The sequence below is a fragment of the Zingiber officinale genome, chromosome 8B (genome assembly GCF_018446385.1).
Source record: "Zingiber officinale cultivar Zhangliang chromosome 8B, Zo_v1.1, whole genome shotgun sequence".
NCBI classification, from domain to species: Eukaryota; Viridiplantae; Streptophyta; class Magnoliopsida; order Zingiberales; family Zingiberaceae; genus Zingiber; species Zingiber officinale.
The window spans coordinates 9,128,841-9,151,544 of record NC_056001.1 but is presented as its reverse complement, the minus strand read 5'-3'; the positions used below and the strand labels follow the sequence as shown (position 1 = coordinate 9,151,544).

The 22,704-nt window shown below is 35.5% G+C and overlaps 3 protein-coding genes and 1 non-coding gene across 7 annotated transcripts; 3 read left to right on the top strand and 1 right to left on the bottom strand.

Moving 5' to 3' along the window:
- Nucleotides 1-3,249: 3,249 nt before the first annotated feature.
- Nucleotides 3,250-10,588, top strand: LOC122015896 (phosphatidylinositol/phosphatidylcholine transfer protein SFH13-like). 4 transcript variants are annotated; one of them, XM_042572982.1, is made up of 16 exons: nucleotides 3,251-3,476; nucleotides 3,959-4,025; nucleotides 4,106-4,160; nucleotides 4,241-4,547; nucleotides 4,674-4,773; nucleotides 5,827-6,093; nucleotides 6,193-6,270; nucleotides 6,342-6,443; nucleotides 6,527-6,576; nucleotides 6,658-6,757; nucleotides 6,862-6,960; nucleotides 7,038-7,136; nucleotides 8,414-8,579; nucleotides 8,821-9,197; nucleotides 9,463-9,537; nucleotides 10,168-10,588. In XM_042572982.1, the coding sequence occupies exons 3-16, from the start codon at nucleotides 4,154-4,156 to the stop codon at nucleotides 10,183-10,185; spliced, it is 1,845 nt and encodes a 614-aa protein (XP_042428916.1). In that variant the 5' UTR covers nucleotides 3,251-3,476; nucleotides 3,959-4,025; nucleotides 4,106-4,153; the 3' UTR covers nucleotides 10,186-10,588. The 4 variants fall into 4 exon arrangements, with proteins under 4 accessions (XP_042428918.1, XP_042428916.1, XP_042428915.1 ...); XM_042572981.1 differs by having other exon boundaries at nucleotides 3,251-3,535; XM_042572984.1 differs by lacking the exon at nucleotides 3,959-4,025 and having other exon boundaries at nucleotides 3,250-3,476.
- On the top strand, nucleotides 10,435-15,089 carry LOC122013478 (mannan endo-1,4-beta-mannosidase 6-like). The gene is made up of 6 exons (XM_042569756.1): nucleotides 10,435-10,466; nucleotides 11,045-11,576; nucleotides 12,016-12,213; nucleotides 13,415-13,537; nucleotides 13,696-13,907; nucleotides 14,293-15,089. Exons 1-6 carry the CDS (start codon nucleotides 10,435-10,437, stop codon nucleotides 14,702-14,704), a joined length of 1,509 nt encoding a protein of 502 aa, XP_042425690.1. The 3' UTR covers nucleotides 14,705-15,089.
- A 357-nt stretch (nucleotides 15,090-15,446) lies between these two features.
- Nucleotides 15,447-18,301, bottom strand: LOC122017250 (serine--glyoxylate aminotransferase). The gene is made up of 6 exons (XM_042574809.1): nucleotides 18,137-18,301; nucleotides 17,177-17,448; nucleotides 16,699-16,983; nucleotides 16,169-16,535; nucleotides 15,858-16,068; nucleotides 15,447-15,739 (listed from the first exon to the last, which is right to left on the bottom strand). Exons 2-6 carry the CDS (start codon nucleotides 17,379-17,381, stop codon nucleotides 15,602-15,604), a joined length of 1,206 nt encoding a protein of 401 aa, XP_042430743.1. The 5' UTR covers nucleotides 17,382-17,448; nucleotides 18,137-18,301; the 3' UTR covers nucleotides 15,447-15,601.
- A 657-nt stretch (nucleotides 18,302-18,958) lies between these two features.
- TRNAV-AAC lies at nucleotides 18,959-19,032 on the top strand. Its single transcript has one exon. It is a non-coding gene; the product is annotated as a tRNA-Val (tRNA).
- The last annotated feature ends 3,672 nt before the right edge of the window (nucleotides 19,033-22,704 follow it).

The following is a 22,704-nucleotide window of genomic DNA, read 5'->3' as shown; positions in this document are numbered from 1 at the left end:
CCCTCTCTAACTGACCTACATAGACCTACACATGTAAGGGTGTTGTTGTCAATAAGTTTGAGATCGACTCCAAGCAGGTGTGAAATGATCTGTTGGTTATCTAAACTCCTCCTTGCATGCACTAATATTGTTGGACGAAATCTCTCATGATTTACCTCCCTTCCAGATAGTGGAGTACCCTGAAGTAGTCGTCGAGGTAATAGTTTTACCTTTTGCTGCCAAAGAAGGGACGATTTCTAGCATCGATCAGAATACTCCAAAACTAGAAGTAATCAAACCAGAAAAAACAAAACTTTAACAACATAAAAAAAATCATCTGAAATCGCTTGATGAACCATAATAAGTATTTCGACCGAAATCGATTGATAGACCTAGAGAGATCAAAATAATATGAAATCAAGTCTTATGTATTTGTCTAGTTCTTCTGATTATATATATGCCTTTAAGTATCAATTTAACATAATATATTGAGAGCGATGATTTTTTAAATACAAATCAAATTTTTAATCATTTTAAAAAAGAAAATAGGTTTAAATCGATTGCCACCCGGTAGCAATCAATTAAAGTTGTTTTCAAATAATGAATAGTAAGATCAATTTCTATATATTTCTTTAGTTTTTCTAATTATATTACTACTTTCAAATACATTGATTTTTTTTAATGTGAATTAGATTTTTCGAACATATTGTCTTTAAAAAATTACTACTCTCAATATATTATGTTAAATTAATATTTGAAGATATATATATATATATATATATATATATATATATATATATATATATATATATATATATATATATATATATAATCAGGAGAACTAGAATAACACATAGAATCTGACTGATTTTGATCGATTTCGGAAAAAATTAGTAGATAGACTTAGAAAACTCGGAATGATCTAAAATCATATTTTATGCGTTCTTTTAGTTCTCCTGATTATATCCATACTCTCAAATTCCAATTTGACCCAATATACCGAGTACAATGATTTTTTAATACAAATTAGATTTTTCAGATATATTCATGTTTAAAAAATTATTGCTCTCAATATATTATGCGAAATTAATGTTTGAAGGCATATATATAATTAAGAAAACTAGACGAATATATAGAAATTAGTTTCATATCATTCCAATCTCTAGATCCATAGTCGGTGTTGACTGAAATTTACTGATGAATATAAAAATCTCAGAATGATATGAAATTAATTTTTATGTATTCGTTTAGTTCTTATATATACACACTCAGATATTAATTTGGCATAATAGGTTGAAAGCACTAAAAATATCTGTGTATTTTAAAAAATAAAAAAATAACTTAATGTAGCACTCTATTGGGATAAACATATGAAGGGGTAAAATGAATATTTGATACATGATTTAATAATTTCAAAAGTAGAATACATAATTTAAATATTTAGCAAAGTTAACTGCGTGATTGGATTAAAAAAATGTTAACTCTCCTTCTTTAATTGAGATTCCATTTCTCAGGTATTACTAAATTTTTAAACGGTAGAGTAAAGTTTTTCAACTTTGCAGACACACAGCACGGTGCCCAGTCCTTTCCAAGGCTCCTATTTCCCCAATAAATGCATTGGCTTTGCGCTGCCATCTCCACGTGCCGCACTGCTACAATATTTCACCAATCCCGACACATGCTTGTGTTTTGTTACTGTTCGATTTTGGTCCTTTATGCCCTACATATATTTAAGTATGGTTTTTACCAATACAAGGCTCATCCCCCTCATCGGGGGACAATCAGGAAAGTCACTTGAGGATAAAAAACAAGCACAAGGAGAAAGTAACATTTGCATCTTCAGTTAATAAATTTAACAAGTTTAATTAAATGGTAACATTTAACAATTTAGAAACCCATTAAATTTAAAAATAGTTGTTAATTTGAAACAATGAATTGAATATTCATGAATAAATTTAATATTTGATTTGTTAAAAATTTATATATGATCGTTCAATATATAAAAATAATTAAATAAATAAGTTTGAATAATTTATTAAACTAAATAAATAAATTTGAATATATATATGTTTGACTTATTAACATTCATGTACAACCCCATCTTAAAATTTAGTTTGATTTGATTTGATTCAGCTTGACTTACTTAAAATTATACCTTGAATGTAGTTAGAAATGGATATATATATTTTCTCCTAATCATTTGACGGTTGACTATAATTTAATTTTATGATTTATCTCTCTTTATATAATTTAAAGATAAATTACGAAAGACCTTCAGACATTTCTTTTAAACTTTTGCTATAATTTAGAGGAAAAATGATATGCTCAAGGAAAAAAACTCAAGGAAAAACTCAAGGATATTGAGTTTTTTCCTTGAGCATATCATTGCTCAATTTAGAGCGACATGTAGTCCTAAGTACTGCAAATCTCTAAGTATACATCTCTTTCCGACTTCCCACGAATGAAAGCCGCACAAAAGCCTAAAATCCTAGGCAAGAGCCGAAAAGATGATTTTGATCGTATTATTTGGATAGATAGAATATTGTACGTCACAAGGTTATGAGGTTGAGTCAATTTCACCTCAAAGGACGCAACAGCGATGATCAGGACTAGTCATTTATTGTGCCAAGTGGGCTCTGTGAAGTAGCATGTATTCGACCTTAGCCAAAATTTATAGAGTCAACTATTCGTATTTTTTTATAATAATTTTGAAGTAGTCCAGTCACTTTAACTTTAATGGTTGAACATGAAATTTATGTTCCCTGTAGCATTAATGTGCATGAAACCAATAGCAGTTACGCTACTTTTTGTCTTCACCTTGCTGTGTACTTGCTGCCGGGGAAAAAAAAGACGATCACTCGTGATAAAATAAAATAAAAGCTTGACGAATTAATTTATTTTTATTTGTTAAATAATTGCCCTTCACCGATAACCATGCAGAATAATAAGGTTATTTTATTTATTGGATTTTCAACGTTGGAGAATATGGCATTAAATGCTCCAATTATTTGGTGATGAGTAGATGTGCCGGTATATTCTCCGGCGACAAAATAGTGTTTCGTAGCAATAAGTCTGCTTTCGACTTTTTCACGAATACTTATTTAACGTTTTCTTCAAATTGTGTATACTCAATATTGAAAGTTTAGCAAAATAGGCCTCCTAAACTTTTGAATTTTAACATTTGATAAGGCATATTTATATTTTTTCGGGAAAAATATATTGAATATGTAAATATTAAAAATGGAAAACAAAAAACATGCTAGAGCCTAGATGGAGAAGATAACAGCTACAGCAATGGCATAGCTAACCTCTATCCTAACCCTCTTCCTTCGAGCCTTTACATTACTCTGACTCCTCGATTCCTCCCCTCCTTCTCTCTCTCAAACCACAAAAAGGAGCAAGCAAGTAACTTCAGGAAAGCAGACGAAACCCATCCCCGAGAAGCAGTGGAACCAGAGGAGCAGGAGGAGGAACTGCAGGAGAAGGAGAAACGGGTGGTGAGATCTTAACTGATCTTCCTGTTACATTCTAGAATCTTCGCCGATCCTTCGATAAGGTAGAGATCACATCCCGAGATTCGAGGTTTAGGTTTCGGATTTCGATTGCTGCGAATGGGTTCGCGTTGCAATGTACGTTGGATTTTGTAGTTCGCTTATTATGTTGGACGGGGCCACATTTGTTTGATCAGAGGGTGTGGTGTTCGATGAGGGTTTTTTTTTTTTTTTTTTGAGTTTCGGATTCGATTTACGTTGAGTCATTGAACCATGAAAAGAGAATAAGTTACTGAATCAATTCTGGTTGTGACAGTCCTACTTTAGTGAAAATTAATGCTTGTTTATTTTGAGTTATCTGGTCTTGAGGTATTTAAGCTTTTTCCTTTTCCTCGGTGTTGTTCAGTTCTTTCCCAAAAAAACAAGACGATTCAAGATGACTTCTAGCCTCTAGGCGTCTAAAATTTTGATTGTGGAATTTGTATCAGTGTTCGATCTTTGCGTTTGCTGAGTTCGATGAGTCTTTGTTTCTGCATTCGACCTCTTTTCCTTAAGGTAAATGTATTCCCGCCGATTTATGATTTTTGAGAATATATTGTTTGATGATTGACTTGTTCTCCTGGTTTCATGTGCAGTTAATATCTTAAAAGAGTTCTTGTTGAGTTGTTGTGCCTCCAGTGAAAATGATAGGTAGTTTTGTTTTCTTGTCTGATAAGTTCTCACAACAGTGAAATAACACTATCGGTTTTGCTAACCAATCTTCTATTCAGATTTTGTTGAAGGCTCACGCAGTTACGAGGGGAGTAAAGAAAGGAGATCAGATATGGAGAACTCCGAGGACGAGAGATGGCAGACAAGAATGGGGTCCCTGAAGAAAAAAGCGCTGAATGCTTCCTGCAGATTTACCCACTCTCTAAAGAAACGGGGGAGGAGGAGAGTCAATTTCAGAATTCCTTCGGTGTCTATTGAGGATGTGAGAGATGCAGAAGAGGAGCAAGCTGTCCATTTATTCCGGAGGCAACTCATTGATATGGCCTTGCTGCCTAATCAACATGATGACTATCACACATTACTGAGGTTAGAATCATTTAGTGATTTGCTGGTCCTTTGGTCAAAGAGTTGATGCAACTACTGAGTGAGCTTTGATTGCTAAGTCGTACTCCTTATGTTACATGGGGTTTCCTAATTATTCTTGTTGAACAGATTCCTCAAGGCAAGAAAATTTGACTATGAGAAAGCAACTCATATGTGGGCTGACATGCTTCAGTGGAGAAAAGAATTTGGAGCAGACAGAATTCTGGAGGTAGAGCATTATTAAATTTTTAGAAGCAATTAGACATGGTGGGCTACTGTACCTTGTGGGGAGCTGAAATTTCACTTGTTTTTTGCTTTATGGCTTTCTGCAATGTTACTGGAAGTACTATTTTTTTTTTTCATTCCAAACTCCAAAGAACTTTAGGCGTAATAAAATTTCTTCCCGTAAATGAGTTTCTTTTTATTATTGAACATTATTTTTTAAAAGAGTAAAAAAGGCAATGGAAGTACTTCAAACTGATTTTTTCTTGTCATATTTTGATGCAAGATATTGGTTACAAGGACTAAATCTTAGCCAGTAACGGCAGCATGTTAATGTAGCACATGAATTTTCTACTTAGAAAAATTTTAGTATGTTTTAATAAACAAAATTGTTGGTAGATTATCAAAAACTCGTAAATTTCAGTTTTCAATATATTTCAGAAGGGCTCTTATGGTGAACAAGTTGGCTGTGGTTTTCTGCCAGCAAATTCTTATGATGCCAGGCACCTAAAAGCTTATCCTTCGGGCCAAAAGACCAGCTACTGAAGTGCAACTAATGAATTTTAGTCATTGTCTAATCACGGTCCATGTACATAATAAAAAAAAAGTGGCTCTAATACATGGAGTACATTGCACCACATCCACTCATCAAGTGGTGTCTTGAATCAATGATGTACATTGGTTTCATCACAATCACAGGACACACTACACCAAAGGTGTCTACAAGTAACTAGTATAAAAAAAGCCAGTGATATCTTTGGTTTCACAGAAAGATAATCAGAAAATGTGTAAATTGGTTGGTCCAATTTTGCTTTTGAGGATATTTCCATTTATTTAATTATATGTAGTATCTGATGGATCGCATAACTCTTCTCTTTGTTTTTAATTTTTATGTGCTTTTCCACATCAATTTATACTGCATGACATCGGCAGATATCAGTAAAGTGTGCATGTCTCTATATTCATGTCTTCAATATGACTGATTCTTTCTATCATGTCCCGAAAGAATTGTTTATGGATGCTTTCTGACTGATCATGCTGCTGAAATCTCTTGAGTTAGGACTTCAAATTTGAAGAAATTGAGGGAGTTTTACGCTATTATCCACAAGGGTACCATGGAGTTGACAAAGAGGGTAGGCCAATCTACATTGAGAGGCTTGGGAAGGCTGAGCCAAATAAGCTTATGCACATAACAACAGTTGAGCGATACTTAAAGTATCATGTACAAGAATTTGAGAAAGTCCTGGCTGAGAAATTTCCTGCATGCTCAATTGCCGCCAAGAGACATATCGGTTCATCTACAACAATTTTGGATGTACAAGGAGTGGTATTCTTCTCTCAACAACAACCTATAAAGTTTGGCTTTGGTCATTTCTTTAAGGTCAATGTTAAGCGCTCATGATCAAAATTATTTTCTTGGATGCAGGGGTTGAAGAATTTTAGCAAGACAGCCAGAGATCTCTTGCTCAATATACAGAAAATAGATGGTGATTATTATCCTGAGGTACCTTTGTTTAATCTGCTTTCCATTTTGCTTTTTCTGTGCGTTATTTTTTCACTATTTTATTTTCACAGACACTACATCAGATGTTTATTGTTAATGCTGGCCATGGATTTAAGCTTCTTTGGAATACTGTAAAAGGCTTTCTTGATCCTAAAACTACTTCAAAGATACATGTAAGAAACTTGTCTATCATAAAAAATATACCTAAAACTTTATTTCTTGTCTCTTCAATTATTTACAAAGTTTGGAGTTGCAGGTTCTAGGAACTAAGTACCAGAGTAGACTTCTTGAAGCAGTTGATGCAGGGTTGATGTTCTTGACCATATGTTTTCATTTATTTTTTTCTCTACCTTATACTGTTTAATCCATCATATTATATGCTTGCAGCCAACTTCCAGAATTTCTTGGCGGTTCATGTACATGTTATTATGATGGGGGATGTCTTAGATCTAATAAAGGCCCCTGGAAGGATCCAGTTATCATAAAGGTAGGATCTCACTGAACTGATCTAGTGAAACATTAAATTAATATATCATAGCATGTTTGTCAGCCAAGGAAGAAAAATAGTTTTTGACATTGTTTCACCTGTAGCTTGTGCAAGGTGTTGATGCAGCCTACCTGATGGCAAGAAAACATGCTTGTGATGGAGAAAAAATTGTAACCCCTTGTACAAGGCTGCATTGCTTGAAGGCAAGATTACGAGTTTCCGAGCATCGCAACAACTGTTAAAAAGCTTTCTGTTATAAGTTTGGTGTTTCTAATTACAGGGAATATATAGTGATACTTCTGCAGCTGAATCTGTTTCTGATGTTGATATTGGCTCTCCTGTGATATCAGGGTCTTTTGAGTATGCTTCAGCTCATAAAGTGAGTTTGAATTAACAAACACTTCACCTTTTTGTTTACTCTGTTTTCTTAGTGAACTGCGTGTTGCTGAGTATGCACATCTATTTAGAGTTCAAGAGTTTGAGATGCCTTAAAATTGATAAAAGCAAAATATATCAACCAAGTTTTGTTAAGGGAAAGATTTAGGGAGGAGAGAGCTGCCCCAAGCCCCTTGGTTTGACTCTGATAGATCCAATTCCTGGTAATTGGATTTTTATTATTTTTTTTTTTTTTCAACTTCTTGTTCTAAAACAGTTCCTTGTCAACAATAATTAAAGGAAAATCTACTCACTCAGGAGTTAGGACAAAACTTAGATTTGTTCCTGCCAACTCCTACATCCAAGTGGTAAAGCGAATGATTATTAGGGAATCAAATGAAGAAAATATGTTCACTAGAAAAAATCATTAGGACCTTGATTATTTTGGAATCAAAATTTAGATTGTACAGAAACTCAATCAACATCCCTCTGATCAATAAAATTATAAAGTAAAATTACAAACCAACCAGATGCAAACGGAAGGGCTAGCTTATGGTCCTAAGTCAAAGACTGGATCGTAGTACAGATGATTTTGGTCCTAGCTTACAGTCCTAATTACAAAGAGTAAGTTGGCCAAATTAGTTTGTCAAAGACTCATGACAAACTAATTTAACCAACTTACTATTCTTGAGAAAGAACAAGTTGTTTTATTCTTAAATTAATTCAGATATAAAGAGTGAAGAAAATCTTAAGGATAAGGCCTCTCCCTAAAATGAAACAACAAATTATAACAAAAAGCAGTCACTCTGATTGGACATGAGATAAGATATTAAAGCTTTGAGTTAATGGGCTATCTCAACTTAGAAGTTCTAGATTTACTTGTACCTCTATACAAATTAAGAAATATTTGTTTAATTTATAGGAAAAGGGTGTGAAATATTTTGATTATGAGGTATTTAATGACGTTTGTGCTTTTGAAGAATACTGTAAATGGCATATCAAACTATGAAGTTCTCTGCGAAGTAATACTGGTTCGCTTGCAGATTTGACACACAAATGTAGGTCTATTTTGATTTGTTGTGCACTCTTATCAAATTATGCTAATTTTTTATGGATATAATTAGTGTTAGATAAATTTTTTTTAGAACAATGACTACATAGATATTCACATAGGACCTGAACACCCCATGCATTTTGGGGTGAGATTAAAACATGTTGCCTACAAATATTTCTTATAGCCTATTATTTTGTAATTCATTTTTCCATTATTGGATTTGGCAGGTTGGGGAAGTTAATCATGGCGAATATCAGAATTGCAATGAACTTTTTTTCAAGGTTGATAAAGATATACACGTTGCTCAAGCTGGATGCCAGCTTTCTGTGAAGACATCAAAAGCAATAAAAGACCTTGCAAATGCACCCACAAGCGCACTGCCAAATTCATTTGGTACTGACCATTGTAATTTGACTAGACAGTAGTGGTACGAGTCACACCTAGTCAAGGACATGCAATGCATACTACTTCTGATCATTTTCTATACTACAAAGATTCCCATGACTTTAAGTTGATGTTCAACCTTGTAACCATAGAAATAAACAAAAGATGCTAATTAACCCTTCTATTCAGAATTTCCTATTTCTCTTTGATTGTACTATAAATTTCAAGTTATTTCATTTGTTAAATTCAGGGAATGCTGCTGTTGATAGACACAACATCAAGGATCATTTAGATGAGGGAAAACTACACTGTTTTGCAAGAATGTTGACTTCATTTCTTGTAAAAGTTCTATCCTTTTTGCGTACATTAAGGTCTAGGCATGATACAAGCTCAGAGAATATTCATTCATTAGAAGCATTGGACTTGGCACACAATAAAAACTCTACTGCAGAAACCATCAAGAAAGATTATGTCACTGCTTGCATGAACCGTCTTCAAAAGGTTGAGTTGATGCTGAATGAACTTAGCAGTAAGCCAGCAGAGATTCCTCCAGAAAAAGAGCGGATGATAATGGATTTGATAGACAGGATAAAGTCTGTAGAGTTTGATGTTCCCAAAACAAATAAAGTAAGATTATTCTGGAATCTTCTCTGAAAAAAGACAAACTATTAGCACTATATACTGCATGTTGACAAATCATTGTGCATTATGATTTTCTCTTTGCAACGAGTTGTGAAGTTTATTGGGGTAATACCAATGCACTTGGCTCCAGCTCATTTCGTGTCTATGTTTATTCTTCATTCTATTTTATAAATGAGTAATGAAATTTTTCTTTGTACTTCTATTTTTCCTGCATTGGCTACTGTATTTCAGTCACATTTTCTTCATTCAGGTACTGCAAGCAACATTGATGAAGCAAATGGAGCTTGAAGCAACTTTAGAAGCTTTGAAAGACTCTATCAACCGCGTAAGTAGAAACAAACTAAAATGTGTCTTGATGTCTGTTTTCCACCATGTCTAATCAGATAGATAGGAAAAACTTGTCAGATATTATAGACATACCTTCATCTTGTGATAAGTGAGTATTATGAATGTGTACAGTTAACAAGTGTAAATCAATAATGGAAGAAGAGTTGGTTAGACTCTAGGAACTTTTACTTAAATTTACTGTAATCACTCCTAAGAAGTATTTGGCCTCCATCATATATTTTGGAATGAGGACATAACAGCATGCCTTTCGATCTTCTATCCATTTTACTTCTAATTACTTGGTCATATTTCTACCTAGTCATTTTTATAACAGAGGAATATCCTTAAATGCAACTATAAATTTCTGATTTTCATATCTTGCTCAGCTGAGGTATATCTATAAGTTACAATTCACTTTTTTTCCTTTGGTACAAAGACCATACTACTATATTTACTTCAACAACATACTTGAGATATTGCATGCTTTGGGTGCTAACAACAATTATGATGTAGTATTTTGCAAGCTTGGAGTTGCGTTCTTCTCCATTTGACCGAAGTTGGTCATGATATAAGCTTACCTTTTTTCTTTTTCTTTTTATTTATTATTATTATTATTATTATTTTGCAGAGGAGAATATTTTGTTGATTGACGGAGGACAGAGTAGCTGTAGACGGATGAGATTTGCTGCAAAGAATACTTCCATACTTCATCCTCTTCTCTTTTGGCCATCATGGAAAAAATGGAAACAAAGTGTCAGAAAAATAGATTTCAGAAAGAGCTGCAGGCATTTGTGCAAAAGTGACCGCATTGTGATTTTTTTTGATAGTAGCATTTCCAGTATTACTTTTCAAGTGCTATAAGAATACGAGAGAAAGGTTTGGTTAAAGTGCCGCAATGGTTTATGATTTACCAAACTATCAGTGCTTGTAATTTGTGTTATGTATCGCGTACATTTTGATAGCTATAAACTCCCTATGTATACTAGGTTGTGTAAAGGGGAAGATATTTAAAAGGCAAGTGCTTGAACTATGATTGAGCTTTAGAGAAATCATCTCATCTTACAATAGTTTACGGTAGGGCAAAAGCTTAGTAACCTATTTGTTCTGTGTCTTGATCTTTTTTGGTTCTATTTTCCTGCACTCATGATTCATGCGTGTTTCAAAATAACAACAAAGCAATTATTTCCCCCAAAATTCCCACATTTTTAAGAGTATTTTTTATTTCTTTTCCTCGGGTCATATTTATTGAAAATACTTGTGCATTTATCATAGTCAATACTTACAACGTTTTGACAAGAAAAACTCCTGAAGAGTCGGGAAACATGGATTAGGGCAGTCGTTTCTTAAATGATTCATATCACCTTTTCAACTGAATTTTGTCCACGCAACTTCTAAAAAAAGTGTATTAAATGCGCATTGGGTTCGGTTCGATAGTCTCAAATTGATTCGGTTCAGTTTAAACCAATTGATTCGGTCGGTTCGGGTCCGTTGCCTCTATGTGACAGCACTGACAGGGGAGTGAACTTGTTTGTTGATAGTAGACGACCAATAAGTAACCGCCATTATTTACTCACGGTTTGGCCCACTGCGCGCCGCGTAGTAGGCCCCACTGGAACAACGAATAGAAGGGAGAGTGAATATGGTTTCGCCTTTCGCGGATTGCAGAAGAGAGAAATGAAGGGGCGGCGAGTCTACTCGCTCCTCGGCATCCTCCTCCTCGTCGCCGTGGGCTACCTCAACTGGTCGTCCGGCGGAGGCGGCGGGATTCGGGTCCCGATCCCGTGGCTGCAGCCGCGAATGGGGTTCGTCGGCCGGAATGGGACCCAGTTCGTTGACCTCGACGACGGGTCGCCGATCTACGTCAACGGTTGGAACTCCTACTGGCTGATGGTATCCGAATCCGGATATTGGATGGTAGAGATGCTAAGGCGCGGGCGCGCCATGGGGATGTCGGTGTGTCGGACGTGGGCGTTCAGTGACGGTGGCCCTAATGCGCTTCAGATCTCCCCCGGACGCTTCGACGAAAGGAAGTTCCAGGTTGGTGATTTTTTGATTCTCCTGTAAAGTTCAGATATTTCGACTGGAATGCGGCCTTTGGATGGAAAAGGTTTCATTCGGTTTTGTTCATTCAGTTAATAAAAACCATAACCTTAATTAGGCTGTAAAAAGGACTAAAACTACAAATTTCTCCTATAATAAAATCACTATATTGGTGGGTTTTTTACGATTTTCAAACAGTTACTGACTGTTAGAATTGTCGCTATGTAATCTGGTTAAGCATGTTTTTCTCACAGTGAGAGAAATGCGCGATCAGTTTTGGGGTTTCTAACTATTATATTATCTACTGGAATGGGATTTTTATTAGCAACATCAAATTTCATAGCATAAAAACTACTAGAAATAACATTTTAGCTATACTAGCTTGTTTTGTCTAAAAGGAGCTGATATTTGTGAGTTACTACCACTTTCATATCAGGCGTTGGATCTTGTCATATACGAATCAAGGAAAAATGGCATCAGGTTAATTCTTAGCCTTGTCAATAATCTCAAAGCATTTGGCGGGAAAGCTCAGTATGTCAGGTGGGCACAAGCTGCTGGGGTTAATGTGTCAACTTCCTTAGATCCATTCTTCTCGGATTCAACCATCAAGGGATACTACAAAGACTTTCTCAAGGTATGCTGGTAATTTCTAGTGTAAATGTTGTTGAAGTTCATTCGATAAAGATGCTACAGGTCTTTGTTATGCAATGTTAAGCACAAGTTCCTTGGTTACCCAATTCGGATTTTATAATTAAGAGCTTAAGAACAAACTTAAAGGTGAACAATAAATTTAGATAGTTAGCTATTATAATTTAAGTTTAAGCATTTTATGGCAGCGGTTGAGCTTAGTCTAGTTCTCTTTATTGGGGTGTGATAAAAGAGGGTTTGTATGCTTAGACAAGTGAACTACTATTATAACGGGCTAAGTATTTTGGACCAATGGTTGGGACTACAAAAAGGTTAATGTACAAGTTCTAGTAAAAAATGTTCATGTGAAAATTATCTCATTTGGGAAGCAGGTTGTGGTATATCCTCCTTTGAAATTGGATGGCTTTATTATTATTTGTGCAAAATAAATAACTATGTTGACCTAGTTCCTATGTAGCACGAATACTATGATTTTTTTTTTTGAAGTATCGAACATGGATACGACACAGATACGGATACGATACGCAAATACACGTATCAGATACGACAAAAAACGTGTCGTGGACTTTTTTGAGGTTTGACCATGTGGATACATTTTGGACACAACAAGGACACTACAAGGATATGGTTAGGATACGTTTTTCCGGATACATTTGGCCAAAATTGCAAATATTTAAAATTTTTAGGGGTTAATTGAAAAAACTTGGAAATTTTCTAGGACTAATTGGAAAATAATTAATAAAAATGAACTGGGTTGTGGGCTTTTAAACCCTAAACCTTAATCTTTTCTGCTCACCTCTCATCTTATTCGCCTCTTTGACGTCGTCAGCCAACCGCCATACTCGCTATGTAAATCATAAATTATTATTTCTGATTTCTGCTTCACTCCTCTAAAGTGCTTAAACCCTAATCATTTTGTTAAAAAGATTTGGTTTAGAAATTTGAATATAAGCCCTAATCTTTCAGTCTCCTTTTTCTTCTTTTTTGCTTTCAATTGTTTTGATGAATAATATCTAAAAGTCTCGGTTTTGATCATCTTTCATGATCTTTCAATACTATATAATATATTTTAATGATTGTTGTATCCTAGTCGTATCGTATCTTATTCGACACGATACCCGTACCCATATCCATGCAACATAGCCTAGTTCATATGTTATTCATTTGTTTATATTGTACTTGTACAGGCAATCATTTCCAGAAAGAACTCCTACAGTGGAGTCAGATACTCTGATGAACCTGCCATATTTGCTTGGGAACTAATAAATGAACCTCGATGTGATTCCAACTCATCCAGCTCACTTCTTCAGGTTTTGAATTATTTTTCTCACACATTATTACCTTTTCACTCAGTTGAGCATGATGAATTTTCATAGGATAACAGCCATTGAAGTAAATGCATATGTCTATGCTCTGACTTATAGATGCCTAGTCCTGAAATTCTTAGCTCATCAAGCTGTTCTTACAGGAATGGATTGCTGAGATGGCATCATATGTAAAGAGTTTAGATGAGAAACATCTTGTCACAGTGGGGCTTGAAGGGTTTTATGGACCTGGAAGAACAGAACGGTTGGGGATAAACCCAGGGGCATGGGCAGCTTCACTTGGTTCCGACTTTATAAAGAACTCAGCAATTGAGAATATAGATTTTGCTTCTGTGCACGCATATCCTGATAGCTGGTTTCTAACCTTCTTCACTCAGCTAAAATATTAAATGTTTCATGCTTGCTATATTACACATGGGGCTAACTTTGATCATGCCCACTAAAGTTTAACATGACTCTTCGTATGTTTAGGCCTTTGTTTTAAGTATTCAATCTCAATGCAACACTTTCCATTTAAATCATGCATGATTAATTTGTTAGAAACAATTTACTCTAGATCTGATGGTGGAAAATTTATGAATTTTTTATTCTGTCTATTTTGTTTTCTAAAAATTTCCATTTAAAAGAGATCAGTTGTGATACTTGAAAATCACATTTTCAAATTGGCAATCCAATAGATTTCAGAAGAGTAAACTGAAACCTCCCCTTTAATAACTTTCTTGTTTCATGTCTTCTTGTAGGATACCAAAGGCAACGCTGGAAGAAAAAGTAAAGTATCTCTCAAGTTGGGTTGATTCTCATATCAATGATAGTGAGCATTTGCTGAAGAAACCAGTCTTGTTCTCAGAGGTTGGTTCACAATTGCATGTTAAGAAAAATGGGTCATACGACAGAGACATATTACTAAAAATAGTTTATGATAAAGTGTATGAGTCAGCCAGTAAGGGGCATGCTGGAGCTGGTGCTCTCATTTGGCAATTGGTTGTTGAAGGAATGCAAAGATATCATGACGAATTTTCTCTAGTAGCAAGGGAGCACCCCTCCACATATAAGCTGATATTGCAACAATCTTGTAGATTACAGAACTCGCTTAAGAAAAACGAAAATGCTAGTCGAGAAATCAACCATATCTGCATGGATTTGCCACCCTAAGAACTTGGAACGTTGTTTGTTTCCTTAATCATTGCAATTCCAAGGATGATCAAAGGCATTAAATTGACAGAGAAGACTTTTTGCAACATGGAGAAGCTACCGTGGAAATTTGCTTATCATACTGAAAATGATCATTGCTTGCTTATTCCAAATGAAATTTACCTTCAAATTCATGTTTTGTGAATCTGAGCTGCCACCAAAGTCATTAGAAAAGAAGGATGCAAGATGAAGAGCAGGATGTTTCTGTATGGTATATACGCAATTCTACAATTATTTTTTTTCACACGAAAACATATACATTGTACCTCAAATTGAAAATTCAGTAGTGACTGCTAGTGAACTTTTTCATTGAAAGATGAATTGAAAATTTTGAAGAATTATGCTACTGCTCCATCAGTGTCAACTAACGAGTCAAATATTTTCTCATACATAACAGTTTGTTGCATTATATTGTTGTTTTATGTTTGCCATGTTTTAGGTATCTATTGTGCTATGCAAAAATATGATAGATAGAGAGCATGTGGAAGGAGAGTGGAAATTTCAGATGGTATGACAAACCTTTTTGTGGCTTTGAGCCAGCATGTATCCAAGTTTGTAGTTTCCCAATCTTATATATGTTTGCTTATTATTAACTTAGCAACTAGAGAATAAAACCCATTACTTTAACTAATAGCAGAAGTTTAGGGACCAGAGAAATTTAATCTAACCACTGAAATATAAGTTGTTGACAAGGATAAGGAAATGAATACAGTGAAACCAGATGAGATTGGTATGGCTTTGAACACAGTTTAATTGATACAGAGATAATAATTCACCAATATACATTTAGCTTGAGAATTCAAGGAGTTCATTAGTATTCTGGTCCTAATTGATCCAAGCAAAGAACCAGAGTGGTCCTTATATTCGAGAAGGTATCATAGGAGTACTGTTCTGAAGGTAAGTAGCTGCTGCGCCAACTCCACTTCCTAGCTTGACTGGGTATCCTACATCTTTGAGCACCATTTCCACACCACTCAGGCAACCCAACAATTGAAGCTGCAAGACTCAAAAATGATAGTTAGGTCTGCTAATTTCTATTTCGACTATGGAGCCGGTTATCCCAAAAGCATAAATTGAAACTACTTTGATCAGAAAAAATATAGGGAATCAATACCTCATTAAGGTTGCCCAAGTGCCCTATCCTAAACACTTTGCCTGCCACTTTGTTTAGTCCCAATCCTAAGCTTAAGTTGTATCTCTCCCAAGCTCTCTTCACTATATCAGCACTGTTAATGTAAGAGGGAACTAACACAGCAGTGACAGTATTACTGAACCATTCTTCCTTCTGTGTGCAGTTCTTCAAGCCCCAAGCCTCAACAGCAAGTCTGTGTCAATTTTTTTGATACAAACATCAGAATTTAGCTTATGTTCATTGCAATGAAAGGAATACGAACAATACATGTCAGACAGTTATTGTCTGTTTACCTTGTTGCTTTTCCGAGACGGGTGTGCCTAGATATCACATTGTCAAGACCCTCCTCAAATATGAGGTCGAGGGCAGCTCTAAGTCCATATAGCAGTTGGATGGAAGGCGTGTAGGGCCAGTAAGTTCCCAATTTGTAGAACTTTAAGTAGTCATTCCAGTCGAAGAACACTCTCAGAGACTTAGCAGTCTTGGCGGCTTCAAGAGCTTTAGGACTGGCGCATATAAATCCCATACCAGTAGGCATTGAAAGAGCCTTCTGAGATCCTGTCAAAGCGACATCGACTCCCCATTCGTCCATGCGGAAGTCAAGAGCACAGATTGATGAGACTCCGTCGACAAGGAGCAATGCAGGATGTTTGTACTCATCTGCAGATCCAGATTCATTGAGGGAAATGTGTCTATTAGAAACAAAATCTATACAAGAATTGGAACCCTGATAATTAAGATTTAAAATCTTGTGTGTCAAGACAACATCTGATAATATGCTATTAAGAGAATTATTTTTTGATGACTAGATTGTTTGACATACCAAGCAATTTCCTTACAGTTGCCAAATTGTTGGTAACTCCGGTTGCGGTCTCATTGTGAACAATGCAGACAGCCTTGATCGAATGAGACCAGTCAGCTTGTAGCTTAGAAGCCAATGCATCAAGATTGGCACCTTGCCCCCAATCACTTTCGATTACATCGACATTGAAATTAAGGCGTTTCTGTTGATCAATCCAGAGAAGACTAAATTGTCCAATGAGGAAAGTCACAATCTTATCTCCAGGTGATAGAGTATTAGTAAGTGCACTTTCCCAAGCCCCAGTACCTGATCCAAAGACCTCATTATAAGAAACGATTTGCAAGTCTGAACAATCAATCAAGGCTCAACTTATAATCTAGATTTGTTTTAAGATTATTCGACATAGTTTGGAGTGGTTGTTAAAGTTCAGAATCATCCCACAAGGAAATTTTGTCATTGGCAAAATGAAATGGAGGAAAAAAGAACAAACAAATTATACCTGTTGTTGGGATAATGAATGGTGTTCCAGTAGTCGTCTTGAAGATCTTCTTAACATCCTCAAGAAGAGTCTTTGTCAACGCAGGCACTGCAGGTGAGCGATAGTCCTCATTGTTCCTATTCATTGCCCGTATCACTGGCTCAGGAATATTAACTGGCCCTGGAACAAACAGGTGGTTCCTCCCAGCTCCATAGACGAAGTCCATTTTTTTTCCTGGTGAATCTTTTTTCCACAGAAGGATTACTCTGCTCAGATGGCTGCTATAAGCTCACCTGAAAGTCCACGAGAAGGATGATAAGTTTCTCATTTCTTAGCTCTGCAGTCCAGTGCACGCAATCTTGGTCGTGCAACAAAAGAACAAACAACAATTTTTTTACTTCAATAATTGGTGACAGTCCTTTTTTTATTAAGAAAAAATTATCTTTATGCTTTAGAGGATAACAAAGCTCTCAGATTTAACGGATGAAGCTACCGTCTGTGAGCTTATCTCCTTGAGGAGAAAGGATATAGCAACAATTATCTAAAGGATAATTGTGTAATAGATGTTAGATTATGTTATCCAATAAGAAAACTTGATAGGAATTTAACCTTGGATAACAAAATAAAGGATGGAAATAAACACTTAAACATGAGAGTATAAATTTCCTACATCCTGCACAGGCTGATTCTGAAATATAAGTTCCAAGTATCACAAGTATTTTGGCTTTCACATGTACCAAATTGCAATTAAGTTGGTGCCAGAGTTTGTGGTGTCTGAGAGAAAACATGTTAATTTACTTTTACGATCTTAAACTTCATTTATATTCCATCGTTTCTTTCTTAGAAACTTGGATTTTCATATTCCTGGCGAACAAATCCCTCAGAATTGATTTATTTCTCCCACTACCAACTCTTTTAAATAAACGTTGAGGAAGAAAAAGGACTGAATCAAGAAAACCTTTAACAATTACTGATACGTACCTTTGCGTTTCTTCTTCTTCTTCTTCTTCTTCCTCCAGGTGTGGGTGGAGGGGAGAAAGAAACTTGAGGCGAGAGCAAAAGCAGTGTCTAAATGTTTATAGTAACGGAATGGCGCCTACGCACAGCGCTGTCATCTGGGCCCTGCGCGGTGGATAAGAGGTTCCTGAGCTTTACAAATTAAGTGCGTTTTCGGGAAGAGAAGATAAAGTGGAGGGCTTTAATTTGTAATTTGTATAAACTGTGGCGTTGCTCGTTTGAGGAACGCTGACCACAGCTTCATCATGACTATCTCCTTCCTAATTAACGTGACTTGGAAAAAAAATAAATAAAGCAAAGAAGCAAACAAATCCTGGAAATTAAATTAAATGAAGAGAGTTAAAGGAGTTCCTTTTAATTTGGTCGTCGGATTCTACCAGTATAAAATTAAAAGAGCGATCGTTAACACAGAAGATTAGTGTTTAACCAGATCGTACGGGCAAAAAACAAGCAGTGGATTCTCGTTCCCGTGTTGATGCCTTCCCTGCAATGGGACAAAAGCTCAAATTCCGTTCATCTCAAGTGAGATAACGATGGATCTTAATTTCACGTCGTCCACACAATTAACTGGTGACTTTGAAAACGGGCCCAAATGCTTGGAGAAGATGGCTAATTGAGTCGTGGCAATTGTTGTTGTTGTTGTTGTTGATGATGATGATGAAGAAGAAGAAGAAGAAGAATTGATTTACAGGACCAGACCCATAATATAATCTCTCGACTGCCATACGTTAATTTTTAGGAGATCATAAGTACTGATTAATAATATAATACAAACAAACAACTAAAGGTGTCGTGGTGTAGTTGGTTATCACGTCAGTCTAACACACTGAAGGTCTCCGGTTCGAGTCCGGGCGACGCCAAATTTTTATTACTTGACTTTAATAATTATTATTTACGTTTATTATTTTGAAGTAAAGTTTCCTTATTATTATTATTATGAAGTAAGGCACTGAAGATCTCCGGTTCAAGTCCGGGCGACGCCAAATTTTTATTACTTGACTTTAATAATTATTATTGACGTTTATTATTACGAAGTAAAGTTTCCTAGGGTTGTCCGATTGCCATGCACATGCGGGCAAGTAACCGATCAGGCCATTTACAGCACACAGTCGGCTCGAAATTTTAATTAATTAGCTAAAATTGATTATTTAATTTCTTCTAAACTCCCTATAAATTCTCTTCGCTTCTTTTCATTACTCCTCAAGCTTGAAGGGAGAAAAAAAAAGGGGAAAGAAAAGCTAAGCTCAGCAATGGAGATGAAGAAGCTCCTCAGCGCTGGTCTCATCGTCATGGCCGCCTCCGGCACTGCTGCACTGGCCGTGGAGGCACCGGCTCCGGCCCCCACCAGCGAGTCGTTCACAGTAGTAGCACCGGTCTTCGGCATCGCCTTAGCAACCTCCCTCGCATCCTTTTTCGCTTTCTTCTTGTACTAGATGGTGGTGTTGGAGAAGAATATGTGTGGTGCTTGCCTGTCGTTGTTTGTTACCTTTCTTATTTAGTTGGGATGTCCTTAAACATCGATGCATTTGTTCTTCCAGGAGCTTTAATTGATGCGTACGTTCTTGCTAACTACTGATCATTTTCTTCCAGGAGCTAGGATGTTTCTCCAAAATAATGAATAATTTCATGGCACGCTGTGATTTGCAGATTTTTTTTTTCGCCTTAATTCTTTATGTGCAAATTAAAGAAAACTTACAAATAAGTCTGCAAGAGAATCCAGTCGATTGACCATATGGCCTGGTTCATTTAATCAATTAAGCTTCTGAAAAGCAATCCATTTAAAAGCTATGCAAGCGTAAAAGGTGACTTAAAGTGACCAAGCATCTCAGCTTTGAACTGGCATCTAAAACCTTTACACATAAGCAACAGAGATCATCATTTTTTTTTAGAAAAAAAATAACAATAATAATTGATACGGGGCGGACCCATAGATCGTTGAGGTTTAGTTTGTTTTGTGAATAGTATTTGTATTTTAAAAAATTGCATCCTTTGGTCATCAATCATTTTATAAACAATGTTTAAAATATGAATAATTACATTCCTTTGTGAATAACGGTTTCATTGTAAATGATTATGTCCCTTTGTGAACTAACATGGCTAATCAATAATTATATCTTTTCATGATTAATTGAAAGAACTCTATAAATAAATGTTCTTGTAATCATTTTCTATTCTTACGCAAACAATCAAAGAACTAGATATTTTATTGTCTAAGAATCTATTGTATCCTATAAGAGATTGTCCATTATAATCCGGTCTAGCAAGATAGTGGAGGCAATAAACTCTTTAAGGAAAATGATTCCACGTCTTAGATTTCCTCGGGTTCAGTATCTCGACTTCGGGTCTCGATCTCGGGTCTCTTCCAAAGCCTCTCTGAAGAACTTCTTTCTACGATCCTAAAGAGTTTATTTATTCGTAACCATGGAGTCTACTCAAGAATCTACCATAAAAGTTATGAATCATGACTTTGTCAAACTAGATAGGTTTGATGGGACAGGAACAAATTTCAACCCGTGGAAAGACAAGTTGATAATCTTTCTCACCATATTGAAGGTCTCTTACGTGTTCAACCTTGATCTTCCTGCCATTCCACCACCCACTAATGATGATTCGGAAGAATTAAGGAAGCAACGGGCCAAGCGGGAGGAGGATGAAGTGTTGTGTAGGGATCACATCCTCAACACACTTTCAGACACGTTCTATGATCTGTTCACGGTGGCGAAGAATCCAAGAGAGATCTGGACAACTTTGGAGAATGAATATGCCACTCAAAAACAAGGATCATATAAGTTTCTTATTAAAAAATATTTTTAGTTTTAAGCTAGATGATAATTCTCCTCCAATGGATCAAATTCACAATCTGCAAGTGATAGTTTCAAAATTTAAAGACTATGGAGTAAAAATTTCAGAATCTATGCAAGTAGGTGCTATAATTGCTAAGTTGTCATCTTTATGGAATGATTATCAAAAGAAATTACTTCATACTTATGAAATTTTGACCATATCTTGTATGTTGAAACATCTTAGAATTGAATAAGGTGCTATGATCTTGCATAAGAAAGAAAAGGGAAATTATCCTGGAGTGAATTTGGTTGAGGAAACTAGATTTAATAAAAGAAAGAAATTTGAAAATGTCTTTTCTAGTAACAAGAAGAAGAGTAGAGTTTGTTACAATTGTGGCAAAAAGGGACATTACAAGGCTAAATGTAGGGCCAAAAAGAAATAAAAAATTAATAATGCTCCTAGTGCTAATGCTATTGAAAGTGCAAAAAATATTGTAGCAATGGTTACACTTGGTGTGTCAACCGAACTTCACATGGAAACACCTTCCTCATCAAAGGATTAGTGGTATGACTCAGGTGCAATCATACATATATGCAGTGAAAAAGATCAATTCAAGACATATGAAGTGTTTGAATGACATGAAGTGATTATGGCAAATGGTACAAGAGCCAAGGTGCTTGGCAAGAGTGATGTGCATCTTCAATTCACATCCGACAAAAAATTTGGTCCTTACCAATGTGCTTCATGTCCCTAGTATAATCAAGAATTTTATCTATGCGAATATCCTTAACAAGAAAGGATTGAAGGCTATAATAGAGTCAAACAATGCAATCTTGTCTAAGAATGATATTTTTGTAGGAAAGACATATGCTTGTAATAGTATGTTTAAGTTGAGTATTAATGAAAAAAACAATATTTCTATTTATATGCTTGATTCTTTTTATTGTGTATGTCATGGTAGATTAGAATATGTTAGCCATAAAGTGTTAAAATTTATGTCTAAAAATGGACTAATCAACTATAGTGATCATAGAACATCAAATAAGTGTGAAACATGCATACAAGCAAAAATAACTAGATTGTTTTTTCCTAAAGTTGAAAAAATAAATCAAGTTCTTGAGTTAATTCATTTGGATGTGTGTGAACTTAATGGTTTACTAACAAGAGGGGGTAATAAATACTTCATTACATTCATAGATGATTTTTCAAGAAATCAAAGGATGAAGCATTTAACCTTTTTTAGACCTATAAAGCTCTTGTAGAAAGCTAAATAAGCCAAAAGATTAAAATTTTGAGAAGCGATAGAGGAGGTGAATATCTCTCAAATTTGAGCACCAACACTAAGAACTTCCATCTTTTCAGAAACCTTCCAGAGACACAAGTTTAAGCACAAGAATACAACAACAACCAAGCATTTTCCCACTAGGTGGGGTCGGCTGTATGAATCTTTTTACACCATTGAGCTATATCTTCTATTATATCATCATCTATATTTAAATAAATTTTATCTTGTTTTATTGTTGCTAACCAAGTCTTTTTTGGTCTTCCTCTTCCTCTTTTGATATGCATATTTATCATAGTTTCACATCGCCTAATTGGAGCATTTATTGGTCATTTAAGTACATATCCGTACCATCTTAAACGTGTCTCACGGAGTTTTTCCTCAATAGATGCAACTCCGACTTTCTCTCTAATGCTCTCATTTCTTATTTTGTCCATCTTCGTATGTCCACACATCCACATTAACA

Coding starts and splice junctions, on each gene's coding strand:
- LOC122015896 (XM_042572984.1), top strand. Junction 6,758..6,861: donor AGGATCCAGTTATCATAAAG/GTAGGATCTCAC, acceptor TTTCACCTGTAG/CTTGTGCAAGGTGTTGATGC. Junction 7,137..8,413: donor AGTATGCTTCAGCTCATAAA/GTGAGTTTGAAT, acceptor TGGATTTGGCAG/GTTGGGGAAGTTAATCATGG.
- LOC122013478 (XM_042569756.1), top strand. CDS start 10,435: ATGGTTTATGATTTACCAAACTATCAGTGCTT. Junction 11,577..12,015: donor TCGACGAAAGGAAGTTCCAG/GTTGGTGATTTT, acceptor CTTTCATATCAG/GCGTTGGATCTTGTCATATA. Junction 13,908..14,292: donor CACGCATATCCTGATAGCTG/GTTTCTAACCTT, acceptor GTCTTCTTGTAG/GATACCAAAGGCAACGCTGG.
- LOC122017250 (XM_042574809.1), bottom strand. CDS start 17,381: ATGGACTTCGTCTATGGAGCTGGGAGGAACCACCTGTTTGTTCCAGGG. Junction 16,984..17,176: donor ATTCATTATCCCAACAACAG/GTATAATTTGTT, acceptor TCTTTGGATCAG/GTACTGGGGCTTGGGAAAGT. Junction 16,069..16,168: donor CGTCTCGGAAAAGCAACAAG/GTAAACAGACAA, acceptor AAATTGACACAG/ACTTGCTGTTGAGGCTTGGG.